At 56.2% G+C, this 14,930-nt stretch overlaps 1 protein-coding gene across 2 annotated transcripts; it reads left to right on the forward strand.

Moving 5' to 3' along the window:
* Positions 1-602: 602 nt before the first annotated feature.
* On the forward strand, positions 603-14,079 carry ANKRD2 (ankyrin repeat domain 2). Of its 2 annotated transcripts, none has more exons than XM_032776918.2 (9): positions 603-1,749; positions 2,629-2,742; positions 3,853-4,011; positions 4,254-4,361; positions 5,034-5,132; positions 5,661-5,759; positions 6,081-6,179; positions 13,484-13,582; positions 13,890-14,079. In XM_032776918.2, the coding sequence occupies exons 1-9, from the start codon at positions 1,663-1,665 to the stop codon at positions 13,986-13,988; spliced, it is 963 nt and encodes a 320-aa protein (XP_032632809.1). In that variant the 5' UTR covers positions 603-1,662; the 3' UTR covers positions 13,989-14,079. The 2 variants fall into 2 exon arrangements, with proteins under 2 accessions (XP_032632809.1, XP_032632810.1); XM_032776919.2 differs by having other exon boundaries at positions 604-1,737.
* The last annotated feature ends 851 nt before the right edge of the window (positions 14,080-14,930 follow it).

The raw sequence follows: 14,930 nt of genomic DNA on the forward strand, positions 1-14,930 counted from the left end.
CACGTATTGGGCTTGGCTCAGCTCTGCCCCCTGGCTGGGAGGGGCCCCTTGTGGCAGCAGGGGGCTACACGCTTGATTTGGCTGATGTCCACCTGCCGGACCTGGACTCCAGACAGTGCTGGGACCCAGCAGGGCAGGCTTGGCCCGTTCTCTGCGGTGCCAGTGGCTGTGACGCACCTGCCTTGGGGCGATTTCAGGTCCCCCTGTGGGGACCTGTGGTGGAAAGGCCAAAGGTCAGCAGCGGGAGCATTCTCGGCAGCCTGGAATGCCCCCGGGCTCCAGCCGCGGCCCTGTGGGGCAGGGGCAGCTGGCGTCCCCCACCCCTCGGGAGGCCAACCCGCATGATGCAGCCCATGAAACAGCTGGGCCAAAGCAGTGGGTGGAGAGCCCTCCACATGTTTCAGCAGCCCCTAGTGTGTGGGGAGCGGAACCTGTCGGCCCCCAGCGACTCGCACTGACCCCAGGTATTGCTTCCGGCAACACTGGTCAGCTCCCCGCCCTGCCCCCAGGCTGCCCTGCCCTGCTCCCAGGCTCCCTCGCCCCCAAGGTGTTCCTACTCCCTTGCCCTGCTCCCAGGCTCCCTTGCCCCCACCGGCTCCCCCGCCTTGTCCCCCAGCCCTGCCCCCAGGCTCTCCCACCTCCGAGCCCTCTGCCCTGTCCTCAGGCTTTCCTGCCCTCCCAGCTCCCATGCCCTGCCCCCAGGCTCTCCCACCTCCCAGCCCCCTGCCCTGTCCCCAGGCTCTCATGCCCCCCAGCTTCCCCCCCTGCTGCGCTTTACCCCGGCAGCCGCTGGCTGACCAATGAGGGAAGTGCTGCAGTGAGGGTTGAGCGTGGTGCTCAGAGCCAGGAATAGCTCCCGTGCCCCCCGCGGCCTGGCTCAGCACAAACTATTCCCACCATTCCTGGCGGGCAGGGGGCACCGTCCGGGCAGCACATCCCGGGGCTGGGCTCTGAGCTGTGCAGAGCCAGCAGCTCCTGAGATCATCCCTCAAACTAGCCAAAAGCATCACCTGCCGCCCAGCCCAGCCAAGGGGATCAGAGACGCTGCCCCATTCTCACGTAGGGCACCATGGAGCTGGCCCCCGTCACACAGAAATAACCCCAGGTTTGGGGGGCTCTGGCTGGGGGGAGTGACGTGAGGTCAGGTGTGGGAATGGAACAAGGTGCCCTCCTGCCCAGACTGCTGGGGGCTCCCAGCACAGGTTGCTGGGGCAGCCTGGCCAGTGAGGGCCACTCTTCCCAGATGGGGGAGGCGCCAAGGCCCTCACCTCACAGAGCCCCCAGTGTGCCCCAGCCTGCCCAGGAGCAGGGCAGCCCCCAGCCCCTCTGCGTGCCCGAGCAAGGGAGGGCGCACGGCACCAGGCCCAGGCCCCAGGCTCGTTAAGCCTTGCCAGGCACTGGGTGAAGGTGACCCCATGACAGCGGGACTGAGAATACAGCCGGGTGAGCTCATGACAAAGGCTCCCGGGTCACGTGGGCTGGGCATCTGTCGGTTCCCTTGGGCCCTGGGGCGGAGGAGCAGCACTGCATAAAGCGCCGGAGCCGGCAGAGCCCCCCGCAGCAGCATGAGCTCGGACGGGGCCCCAGGCAGCTCCGTGGCACAACCAGCAGCCCTGCCCGGGAGAGGAGCCGCTGGGCGCACACCCAGGGTGTGAGGGGGTCATGGAGGAGGCACCCATGGAGCAGAGCGTGAAGTGGGCAACGGAGCTGATTGACCAGAAGCTGGAGGAGCAGGAGGTGAGACCCTGGGTGAACGAGCTGGAGGGCAAAGGGGGCCAGGAGCTCCTGGAGCAGGGCGGGGATGGGGGTGATGGGGAGCTCCTGGAGCGGGGCGGGACTGGGGGGTGATGGGGAGCTCCCGGAGCGGGGCGAGGATGGGGGGGTGATGGGGAGCTCCCGGAGCGGGGCGAGGATGGGGGGGTGACGGGGATGCCTGGAGTGGGGCTGGTCTCCAGGGGCCAGGCCTGGGAGCTCTCCGCAGGGCTGCATTACCATTGATCACCTACACCTGAACCTGTGCCCATCACCAAGGGCTCAGGGCGCCTCGGTTCGGTAACCGCCCAGACTCAGCGACCTGGGGAAACACACGCCTCAGTCTGCGCTGGCCCCATGCCTGGGCCACTGCTCGGCGGGCAGCCAGGGGCTGGGCAGCCTGTGGCAGGGAGGCCGATCGGACGCTCTTGAAATGAGCGGGTGTGGGGCACAGGGCACCAGCATGGGGTGTGGGCTGCAGCGCGTGGGGAGTCAGCCCCATGGCAAGTGCAGATATGGGGTCATCCCTGCTTGGTTGGGCCCCAGGCCTGGGGGATCCCCAGAGGAGCCCTCGGGGAGACGAGCCTTTGGGGCTGGCCACAGGCAGTGAGCAGACTCAGATCAATGGGGCACGTCCATCAGGGCCCATGGGGACGCCAGCGCCACCTCCCGGTCTGTTTTGGGGGCCAGGGCTGGAAGCGCCCAGAGATTAAGCTGTTGTCCTTGGCCACTCGGGCTAAACCCCTGGCGTCTGCAGTGCCCATGTGGGTCCTGGGCCGGATGCCGAGGGAGGGGACGGACTCCTGAGGGGGGCAGGGAGTGCGGGGCAGCCCGGGCCTGGCCCTCACCCTGCGGCTTCTCTGCTTGGCTTCACAGCGGCTCAAGAGCCAGGCCCCCAAGATGCCGCCAGCGGTGGCGAGAATGGACACGCCAGAGCTGGAGGACGAGAAGCGCCGCGGCCCCATTCGCCGGGGCATCGAGGGGCTCAAGGTACATGGGATTGGCCTGCCCTGCTGGGGGCATCACAGCCAGACCCCACTCGGCGCAGCGAGCCCCGCAGCCCCCCACGCCCTGTCTGGCTTGCACCATTAACCCTTCCCTGGCCCAGCCCTGCTCATCAGACTGTGCCAGGAACAAGCAGGGCTGGGCACTGAGGGGTTACACAAGCTGCAGCCCCCACCACACCCCCTTGCTGCACTGGCACTGGGGGTCAGCAGGGAATTGGCCCCACGTCTGGGCTCATCACCGCCCTGGGCATCTGTGTCCGGAGCTGCAGGCTGGGTCCAGGCCAGATGGAGCAGGGCCGATGTGGGCAGAGGAGGAACCTGAGGCAGGACTAGCCAGCAGCTTGTCAGTCTGACAGAGGGGTAGGGGCCATTCTGTGGTGATGCCCCCCAGGCCTGGCTGGCTGGGGCTGGTCTCTGCACCCCAAATCCATTCCCCACCCCCTGGTGTATGGGGCACAGGGCCGGCACCAAGCCCCTGGCTCACTGACCCTGGGGTGCTGGGCAGGGACCCCCTCCCAGGCCAGCTGTTAAACACAGATAGCAGCGGTGCCCCACGGGACTTCCCTCTGCTGGGGCTGGGGTCGGGCAATCTGTGATGGAGGGGGTTCGCTGATGGGGGCTGGGCAGTCTGTGATGGGGGAGGAGGGTCGGCTGGTGGGGGCTGGGTAGTCTGTGATGGGAGGAGGGCGGTCGGCTGGTGGGGGCTGGGCAATCTGTGATGGGGGGGTATCATCTGGTTGGGGGCTGGAGCAGGCATTCTGGGAGGGGTCAGGGCTGAGGGGTTGATGAGGGGCCAGGGGTTGGGTGATTGGTAAGGGGCCAGGAAAGGGCCAGACAGATGGGAGCCAGGGGGTGTGGGGGGGTGGGCTGGGGTCAGGACCAGGGGTCAGGCAGTTGGGGGTCAGGACCAGGGGGTCAGTGGGGATGGCTGGGGGTCAGGACTGGGGCCAAGCAGCGGGGACAGGTTGGGGATACCCCACATCCTGCTTGTTTAAAGCCAGGCAGTGGGTGCTGCTGGGGAGAGACCCAGGAGTCCGGTGCCCTGGCAGGGCTCTCCCCAGAGGCTGCAGCACAGCTGTGCCCGTCTCCGCAGGCCCAGGGGCGCGAGAGGAAAAGCTCGCTGGACCTGCGCCGGGAGATCATCCACGTGGGCGGCATCCAGTACCTCTTTGAGCTGCGCAAGACGCGTCGGAAGGGCAGGGAGGAGAAGGCAGCGCCGGAGCCCGAGCCCGAGCCAGAGCCTGAGGAGATCGTAAGTGGGGACCCGGGAGGATGTGGGTCTGTGCCAGCCTGGCTTGGGGGCCAGCGGATCCCTGTTGTTGACCAAGATGGTGGCCACCCCAGAGAGCAGCCCCCTGCCAGTCAGAGCACCTCTGGGGCAAGGGCCATGGACCTGGCATCCTCTCTGTGGGGCGGGGCTCAGGGGCTAGGTTCGTGGAGCCCCCCACATGGGGCACACAGGCCCCCTGAGCTGCTGTACCATCCACCCTGCAGGTGGGCCCCGTGGAGGAGGAGGCGTTCCTGAGGGCAGCTGTGCAGGGCAATATCCGGGTTATTGAGAAGTTCCTGGGGGACGGGGGATCCCCTGACACCTGTGACGAGGTAACACCCCCCATCTCTCGCCCCTCCCCCCCAGCGAACCTGCTCAGCCAGGCTCCGGTGAGCAGGCAGCACCCAGCCCAGGCCCCTCCACCCCGGCAGCTCTTGGCCCGGAGTCTGGCGTGCCCAGCCCCCCAACAGCACCCAGGGCTGGAGTCAGAACGATGGGGCCCTGAGGACTATGGAAATTGGGGGGCCCCAATCTGGCCCAGTCCCCCCTTGACGAAGGAGTGTCGAGGCCATACCTGAGTGGTGCTGTGATCCAGCGTGCCAGGTTGCAATGCCACTTGCCCAAATCCAGGGGACCTTTGAGATGGGGGCCATGTGCCGGTGCACTGGTTAATCCCAGGTCTGTTGGCACCGAGATACCAGGGGATCAAGCCTTCCCCAGATGGACATTGGATGGCTGGGCTGGGGCACCCCCTCTTCTCAGGCATCTCCCGGAGAGAGCCACCCTCCCTGGAGACAGTTCCTGGCCCAGCCGACCCTCGACATGCCCAGGAACAGGGCAGAGGGCTCTGCTGGGCTGTCCCAAACACCGAGCAGGCTGGGTGCCTGGGACCAGACCCGTGGCTCTCCCTTGGGAGGGCTGGTGGCTGTGACTGCCTGGGGCGGTGCAGCAGCACTGGCTGGGAGTCCTTTTGATACCTGCGTCCTTGCCGCCTCCTGCCCCAGTTCCACCGGACAGCCCTGCACCGTGCCTCGCTGGAAGGGCACATGGAGATCCTGGAGAGGCTGCTGGACCATGGCGCCACCGTGGATTTCCAAGACCGGGTGAGACAGGTGCTCTCCCTGCCCACGAAGCAGTGATGTGCCCAGCTTGGGCAGCACTGGGACTGGTACCGAGCCTGCACTCCTCCGGCTAATCCATTCAGGGAAGAGCCGCAGTGGGGTGGAGGATGTGGGGCGGCCAGACAGGCCCAGCCATTGCAGCCAGGAGACCCCTTCCTGGGGGCAGGCTGCGCCACGCTGCTACCGCACAGCTCACCCCCCTTCCTCTGCGTAGCTGGTGCAGGGCACCATGGGAGACATGGGGACACCACCCCGGCTGTTCACACCTCAACTCAGACCCCAAACCAGCGTGCAAGGCCGACCCCAGGCTGCTGCCGCTGCCCATGCACATCCTGCCCCACTGCAGGGCCTCCCCCAGCCGCTGGAGGGGGCGGAGCATCCAGCCTCCCCCAGCCCTATATCCTCATCAGATAGAGGGACTGGAGGGTGGGCAGTGAGGGGTGCAGGGTAGGGAGCGGGGGGTGCGGGTGTTGCTGCTGCCATCCTGACTGGGGTCTCTTGCTGGTGCAGCTGGACTGCACGGCCGTGCACTGGGCCTGCCGGGGGGGGCACCTGGACGCCGTGAAGCTGCTGCAAGACCGAGGCGCTGACCTCAACCTGAAAGATAAGGTTGGGGGCTGGGGGGCCATGGCAGCACTGGCAGTGAGGGGCAAGGGAGAGCTATGGTTGGCATAGAGCAGCGGCAGCAGAGGCAGGAGGGTAGTGGTGGAGGGGGACGTATGGGGGGCAGGGCTGAGGTAGGTGGATGGGTGGGGAAGGTAGGGGGGCAGGGCTGACGTGGGTGGATGTGGAGTGGGGGCAGGGTTGTGGGAGGCGGGGAGGGGTGGGGGATAGGGCAGAGATGAGGGTAACAATGAGGCTACAGCATTTGGCTGGCTGGATTAATTATTGTAAACCAATGGGGAGCTAATCCCCTCTTGCCGTACTCAGCTCCTGAGCACCCCCCTGCATGTGGCGACCCGAACTGGGCAGACTGACATTGTGGAGCACCTGATCAACACAGGGGTGGATGTCAACTCCCAGGACAGAGTAAGAGCCCCCAGGAGCAGTGTTTGCACCTATGGGTGTCTGGCACCCCCAGCGCCAGCAGCTGATGTGCATCCCCCCACCCTCTGTGACCCAGAGCGTCCAGGGCAGCCCACACTGACAATGCCACGGTCAGGGCAGGCTGCAGGAGGAGAGCAGGTCCCACCCCCAAACTGGTGGTTAGATTTACCCACCAGTCCCAAACTGTGCTCCGGATCCCCCGGCTGGTTATCAAAAAGCTGAAAAAGGAAATCACCCAGGGCCTGTATTGCATTCCAGTTCTCTGGTTCCCAATCAGCAAACTGGCTCAGGAAAGTGAGAAATTGCTTCGAAACTCCTCATTCTGTTTGCTGATGCAGACTAACACAGCTGCCACTCTGAAATTAGAAACTCTGCTCACTGATACACCTCCTTCTGAACCCAGAAGGGCCATCCACGTTCCCAGAGCAACACTGGTTTGGAGGACAGGTTTCAGAGTGGCAGCCATGTTAGTCTGTATTGGCAAAAACAACAAGGAGTCCTTGTGGTACCCTAGAGACCCACCCACTCCCAGTCTTTATTCGGGCCTAATTTGATGGTGTCCAGTTTGCAAATTAATTCCAGTTCTGCAGTTTCTCGTTGAAGTCTGTTTTTTTGAAGTTTTTTGTTGAAGAATGGCCACTTTTTAAGTCTTATTGAGTGTCCAGGGAGATTGAAGTGCTCTCCTACAGGTTTTTGAATGTTACAATTCCTGATGTCATTTTTGTGTAGACACTAGCAGTTTGGCCAATGTACATAGCAGAGGGGCATTGCTGGCACATGATGGCACATATCACATTGGTAGATGTGCAGGTGAACAAGCCCCTGATGGCGTGGCTGATGTGGTTAGGTCCTATGATGGTGTCCCTTGAATAGATATGTAGACAGAGTTGGCACCGGGGTTTGTTGCAAGGTTTGATCCCTGGGTTAGCGTTTTTGTTGTGTGATGTGTAGTATCCTGCAACAAACTGTTCTCATGTCCCCTCTCAGTCTTCTCTTCTACAGACTAAACAAACCCAATTCTTTCAATCTTCCCTCATAGCTCATGTTTTCTAGACCTTTAATCATTTTTGTTGCTCTTCTCTGGACTTTCTCGAATTGTCCACATCTTTCCTATTTGACAGCCGCAGAACTGACACACATGAGCGTGAACCCACACGGGAGTAGATGGATAAAGATAATTCTGTTGCTCACAAACCCTGCTATATACAGCCAAAGATTCTTTTGGCAAACCTTACCTCTTGACTCATATTTAGCTGTGAACACATGTCCCAGATGCTTTCCAGCCCTTCCTAGCATCATTGCCATTTGGACGGCAATGAGGATTCTTCTAAGTGGGGTACTGCAGTGTCTTAATGTAATTCACACTAAATACTGGAACATCCTATTGTCCATCATTTAATGTGATCATCGACAAAGCAATGCAGCCCCAGTTAGTAGAGGTCAAACTTAAGGTTACGTATGCGATCTAAATCAGATGAAGAATTGAAGAACGACCAGAATGACCCTGCAGGACCCACTCGTTCATGCCGTTTCCAGCGTGTCAAGGTTTTCCCCACTTGACTGTAGGGTAACAAGTGGAACCTGCATGGACCATCAGCTGACTTACTAGCTTAGATCTGTAACACGCCACTACCAAATTTCAGTCTGGCACTTTCTCCCTCAAAACCTTCCCCTCCTGGGTGTGCCCTTGGAGGACTTCACCACTTCCCTGTGAGCTCCACGATCCAAACACCGCTTGGACTAAAAACAAGAGAAATATAGCCATCCGCCCTTCCCCACCAATCCCGGTGATCAGATCCAAACCCCTGGATCTGAACAAGGAGAATTAAAACCGCCCCGCTCCTTTCCCCCCCCAAAGACCTGTGAGATCAACCCAATCGCCCCGTGATCTTAAAACAAGGAAAAAATCGGTCGAAAAAGAAAGCTTTTAATTAAAGAAAGAAAAGGTAAAAATTATCTCTGTAAAATCAGGATGGAAAATGCTTTACAGGGTACTCAGATTCATATAGACCAGAGGGTCCCCCCTGTCCCAGCCTTAGGTTCAAAGTTACAGGAAACAAAGGTAAAATCCTTCCAGCAAAAAAGAAACATTTACAAGGTGAGAAAACAAACATAAGACTAACGTGCCTTGCCTGGCTAATTACTTACAAGTTTGAAACATGAGAGACTGATTTAGAAAAATTGGGAAAGCCTGGATGTATGTCTGGTCCCTCTCAGTCCCGAGAGCGAACAACCCCCAAAACCAAGAGCACAAACAAAGACTTCCCTCCACCAAGATTTGAAAGTATCTTGTCCTCCCATTGGTCCTCTGATCAGGTGTCAGCCAGGTTTACTGAGCTTCTTAACCCTTTACAGGTAAAAGAGACATTAACCCTTAACTATCTGTTTACGACACAGCGTGACCGTGAACCACTGATAACTACTCTCTGGGAACGATTTTCCAACCAGTTTTGCACCCACCTTATAGTAGCTCCATCTAGGTTGTATTTCCCTAGTTTGTTTATGAGAAGGTCATGCAAGACAGTATCAAAAGCCTTATTAAAGTCAAGATATACCACATCTACCACTTCCCCCCATCCACAAGGCTTGTTACCCAGCCAAAGAACGCTATCAGGTTGGCTTGACACGATTTGTACTTGACAAATCCATGCTAACTCTTATTTATCACTTTATTATCTTCTAGGTGTTTCCAAATTGATTGCTTAATTGTTTGCTCCATTATGATTCCGAGTACAGAAGTTAAGCTGACCGGCCTGTAATTCCCCGGGTTGTCCTTATTTCCCTTTTTGTAGATGGGCACTAGATTTTCCCATCTTCCATGACTTTTCCAAGATAATCGCTAATGGCTCAGATTCTCCTCAGCCAGCTCCTTGAGTATTCTAGGATGCATTTCATCAGGCCCTGGTGATTTGAAGACTTCTAACTTCTCTAAGTAATTTTTGACTTGTTCTTTCCCTATTTTAGGCTCTGATCCTACCTTATTTTCACTGGTATTCACTATGTTAGATGTCCAATCGCCACCAGTCTTCTTGGTGAAAACTGAAACAAAGATGTCATCAAGCACCTCTGCCATTTCCACTTTTTCTGTTATTGTTTTTTCCCCCTCGTTGAGTAACAGTCCTATCCTGTCCTTGGTCTTCCTCTTGCTTCTAATGTATTCATAGGATGTTTTCTTGTTTCCTTTTATGTCTCTAGCTAGTTTGATCTCGTTTTGTGCCTTGGCCTTTCCAATTTTCTCCCTACGTACTTGTGTTATTTGTTTATAGTCATCCTTTGTCATCTGACCGAGTTTCCACTTTTTGTAGGGCTCTTTTATTATTTTTAGATCACTGAAGATCTCTTGGTTAAGCCAGGGTGGTCTCTTGCCAGACTTCATACTTCCTATGCAGTGGGATAGTTTGCTCTTGTGCCCTTAATAATGTCTCTGAAAAACTGCCACTTGTCGTCAATTGTTTTTCCCCTTAGACTTGCTTCCCATGGGATCTGACCCACCAACTCCCTGAGTTTGCTAACGTCTGCTGCCTTGAAATCCATTGTCTTTATTGTGCTGTTCTCCCTCCTACCATTCTTTAGAATCATGAACACTACCATTTCATGGTCACTTTCACCCAGCCTGCCTTCCACTTTCAAATTCTCAACCAGTTCCTTCATAGATTCATAGACTCTAGGACTGGAAGGGACCTCGAGAGGTCATTGAGTCCAGTCCCCTGCCCTCACGGCAGGACCAAATACTGTCTAGACCATCCCTGATAGACATTTATCTAACCTACTCTTAAATATCTCCAGAGATGGAGATTCCACAGCCTCCCTAGGCAATTTATTCCAGTGTTTAACTACCCTGACAGTTAGGAACTTTTTCCTAATGTCCAACCTAAATCTCCCTTGCTGCAGTTTAAGCCCATTGCTTCTTGTTCTATCATTAGAGGCTAAGGTGAACAAGTTTTCTCCCTCCTCCTGATGACACTTTTAGATACCTGAAAACTGCTATCATGTCCTCCAGTTTCTCTGTTCCCAAACTAAAACAAACCAATTCTTTCAGCCTTCCTTCTAGGTCAATGTTCTCAAGACTTTAATTCATTTCTTGTTGCTCTTCTCTTGGACCCTCTCCAATTCTCCACGAATCTTTCTTGAAATGTGGTGCCCAGAACTGTTACATAACTGCCTTGGCTAACCAGGCGCAGATAGAAGCGGAGATGACTTCTCGTGTCTTGTTTATAACCTACCTGTTAAAGAGCATCAGATCACGTTGCTTTTTTTGCAACAGGTTGAGTGACTCTATATTTGCTTGTGGTCCATATGACCCCTATTCTTTCTGCCGTTCTCTCTCCTAGACAGTCTCTTCCATTCTGTTGCGCGAACCTGATTTCTTCTAAGTGGAGCATTTGCATTTGTCTTTGTGAATCATATATCGTTTTTCAGACCATTTCTCCAAATTGTCAGATCATTTTGATTTGACCTGTCCTCCAAAGCAGTTGCAAATCCCTCCCAGTTTGGTCACGTTTGCAAACTTAATAAGCATATTTTCATGCGCCGCAACATCTAAGTCGTTGAGAAGATTATTGAAACAGGCCGGTCCCAAACAAGGCCCCTGCGGAACCACTTGTTATAACCTTTCCAGAGGATTGGAGCATGATAATATCTCTGAGTAACGGTTATCCAGCCAGTTATGACCCACCTTATGGTAGCCCATCAGCTAAATTGTTATTTGCTAGTTTATTCGATAATGTGAGATCTGCGAGACCATATCAATGCCTTATAAAGTCTAGGTTACCACATCCACCGCTTCTCCCTTATTCCACAAGACTGTTAATCTATCAAAGAAGCTATCGATTGGTTTTGACATGATTTGTTCTTTACAAGATCCATTGGCTTATGCCCTACACTTTTACCACCTTCCAAGTGTTTGCAGATGTTTCTTTAAATGAACTGCTCGACTTCTTGCCTGGCCAAGAAAGTTAAATATGGTCGATATAGTTTCCTGGGTTGTTTTTTATTTCCCTTTTATAGATGGGCACTATATTTGCCTTTTCCAAGTCTTCTGGAATGTCTCCCACGACTTTCCAAAGATAATAGCTAGAGGCTCAGATACCTCCTCTATTAACTCCTTGAGTATTCTAGGATGCATTTCATTGGGCCCTGGTGACTTGCAGGCATCTAACTTCCTATTTGTCAAAATCAGATCTAGAACAGCCTCCCCCCAGTAGCTTTCTCCACCTTCTGAAATAAAAAATTGTCTCCAATACATTCCAAGAACTTATTGGAGAATCTGTGCCCTGCTGTGTTATTGTCCCAACAGATGTCTGGAGAGTTGACATCCCCCATCGCCACCAAATCTTGTGCTTTGGATGATTTTGTTAGTTGTTTAAAAAAAGCCTCATCCACCTCTTCTTCCTGGTTAGGTGTTCTGTAGTAGACCCCTACCATGACCCCTCCTACTTCAATCTCAACCTCAGTCCAAATGTGCACATTTTTAATATCTAACGCAACACCTCCTCCCTTTTTTCCATGTCTGTCCTTCCTGAGCAAGCTGTACCCTTCTATCCCAATATCCCAGCCATGTGTATTATCCCACTAGGTCTCTGTGATGCCAACTGTGTCATAGTTGTGTTTATTTACTAGCATTTTGAGTTCTTCCTGCTTATTCCCCATATTTCTCACATTAGTATACGGACATCCAAGATACTGATTTGGTTTCCCCACATCCAGTTCTGTCTTGTTTCTCCTTTATCCCTGCTATAACAGCCCATGCTCCCCCCAGATTCTGACCCTTCTCCCAGATCTCCATGTTTTTACTCACCCGTGGACTTTGGTCACCTGCCCCCGTCAAACCTAGTTTAAAGCCCTCCTCACTAGGTTAGCCAGTCTGTAGCCAAATATGCTCTTCCCCTTCTTTGATTGGGTCCAACCTATCTCTGCTTAGCAGTCCTTCTTCCTGGAACATCATCCTGTGATCAAAGAAGCCGAAGCCCTCCTGGAGACACCATCCTTGCAGCCAGGCATTTACCTCCAGGATGTACCTGTCTCTGCCTGGGCCCCTACCCTTTATCAGAAGGATCAAACTTATTCATTCTTACTCCCAGAGCCCTGTAGTCACTTCTGATCTGCTGAGGGTCATACCTCGCAGTAGCATTACTGCCCACATGGATGAGTAGCATGGGGTAGTAGTCAGAGGACTGGATGAGCCTCGACAATCGCTCCATAACGTCTCGGATATGGGCCCCTGGCAGGCAGCATACCTCCCGGGATGCCATGTCAGGGCAACAGATGGGTGCCTCTGTCCCCCTCAGAAGAGAGTCCCCAATGACCACTTCCCTACGTTTCCTCCTGGGAATGGTGGCTGCAATCCTCCCACCCCTGGGGGTACATGACTTCTCCTCCTCCATCTTTTGGGGGGGATTCCTCATCACTCGTTGCCAGGGCAGCATATCCATTTTCCATCACTATGGTGGGTGGGTTGGGAGTAGAGAGTAGCACTGCCTGCTGCCGGAAGTCACCAGCAGCCAGTGTCCTCCGTGTGACAGAGCCACATCCCCCTCCCCCAGGCACATGACAGAAGTCCTCTGGAGCTGGGTAGCATCTGCAGCCTTGGATGCTCCATGTGAATACTCTTGAGGAATTCCTCCTAGGCACAGCTGCTCCTCGGTCCAGCCACCTCCTCCTGTAGCTCTGTCACCTGCTCCCTGAGAGATTCCACCAGCAGGCACCTCTCACACTGGATGGTCCCCCCAGCCTGGCTTCCTGTGAGTGGGAAATGCAGGTTACAGTCTCTGCAAATCCACACCAGGATCTGGGCAGAGGCATCCATGGTCGGGCTCTCTGTCTGGATGCAGGCACAGGCGGAGGAGACAGGAGCTGCATTGGCACTGGTGATGTGGCCCTTCCTAACCATAGTGACTATGTCACGTCTCCCTCCCACAAACTCCCCTGTTTGCAGTCCCCTGTTCCCATACCTCATGCACTGACCCCTTACGTGGCAGATCTGTGCAGGATTCATTGCAGCGTTGTAATATGGGTACAGATACTGTTATAAATAGTCACCTCTGTTCCATCCAGCATCACATCCCCCCGCATACACCCCACCCCCAAGCCATACTGGCCCCGTGTGAACGGGGTGCTGCTTCCTTTGGTGGTGGGGAGGGAGCCAGGCCCGCCATCCTCTCCCTTGCCGTCCTATGGCGCAGGGTATGGGGGGAGGCGTGTGCTCAGGGCAGGCTGGGCTCCCTTGGAGGGAGGGGAGCTGCAGGATGGGGGTTCCCTGTGACGCCCGCGCACTCCGTCCCTTGCAGGAGGGGGACAGCGCGCTGCATGATGCCGTGCGGCTCAACCGCTACAAGATCATTAAGATGCTGATCCTGTACGGGGCGGACATGATGGCCCAGAACCTGGTGAGTGGTTCCCCCTGCAGTTGCCTGGGCTGAAGGGGGTGGGCAGGGGGCAGCCCCCAGAGGTGGGATCACACAGCGCAGATAAGAGCCTTGCTTCTGTCGCCAATGGGGGATTCTCCTTCTTTGGGGGGGCCAAGCCTCCATCCTGAGAGCCGCCCATGTGCTGCACAGGGGGAGCCTGCAGTACCTGGAGGGGTGGCAGGTCTCGGCACCTCCCACATGTCCCAGCCCCAGCTGGGCTGCTCCCCTCACATGGGGAAGCAGGTACTGGCTCGTCTCACCCTTGGCCCCCTCCCTCCCCCCACAGGCAGGAAAGACCCCCACAGATCTGGTGCAGCTCTGGCAGGCAGACACCCGGCAGGCGCTGGAGACACAGGAGCCTGGCGAGACGGAGGCCCCGGCGTGAGGGGTGGGCGGAAGGGCCCTGGGCTAGGGAACGGGACCCATTGCATGACTCCCAGCTGCGTGAATCTCAGAATAAAACCCAGTGAACAAGAGTGCAGCATCCGGTGCCAGAATGAGCCACATGGGCTGCAGGGGCAGGTGTTACCCAGCTGAGCCCGGGGCGTCACTTGGGGGTGGGGGCGGGCGGTGCCCGGCCGGGGTCCATGGCGTCCCTCGGGGGTGGGGGCAGGCAGTGCCCGGCCGGGGTCCATGGCGTCTCTCGGGGGTCGGATGCTGGGCTGGGCTGCACCATTTGCTATCTGGATTCTTTTTCCTTGCATTAATCCCATCCAAGGGGGTCGTTTCTACGTGCTCTGTCCCCCACAGTGCTCTGTTCAGTACCAGATCCTCCGTCACTGTGACATGCCAGGCACAATCCAGGCCAGTGAGTAGCTGAGTCACCCCTTCCCTCTAACCTGGGCGGCCCTTTGCACTGCTTTGCTGCTGGAGCCTCACAAACAGACATGGCTGGGAGCGACTTGCAGGTGGGGCTGTGTGCTGCGGCCAGCCAGCCAGCTGTCCCTTGGCTCCTGCCAGCCTGGGTTATACTGCGGGGAGACCCCAGCACACACCCCATTGTAGCTTTCCCCCGGAAGCGCATGTCCTGGACTGCCCAGCCCTCTCCTGGCCAATGCAGGGTTATACGAAGTCCATTGTTGCTTGAATAGAAATAATATGCACTTAACTTGCCACCCCCAATGGAGGTTCCCAGACACTCTGATTTAAGCACACGGGATTAGGTAAAACAATAGCGAACTATTATGTGTTGTGACAGACCCAGGCCAGTGGGGTACAAGAGTCTGGTAGAGGGCAAATATACTGGTCACTGACTGAGTAGTTTTCTGTTCTCTGAGTGACCAGAGCAGGGGCTGCACTAGAGTGATCAGGAACCTGCTAGAACCAA

The sequence above is a fragment of the Chelonoidis abingdonii genome, chromosome 16, assembly GCF_003597395.2.
Source record: "Chelonoidis abingdonii isolate Lonesome George chromosome 16, CheloAbing_2.0, whole genome shotgun sequence".
Classification (NCBI taxonomy): domain Eukaryota; kingdom Metazoa; phylum Chordata; order Testudines; family Testudinidae; genus Chelonoidis; species Chelonoidis abingdonii.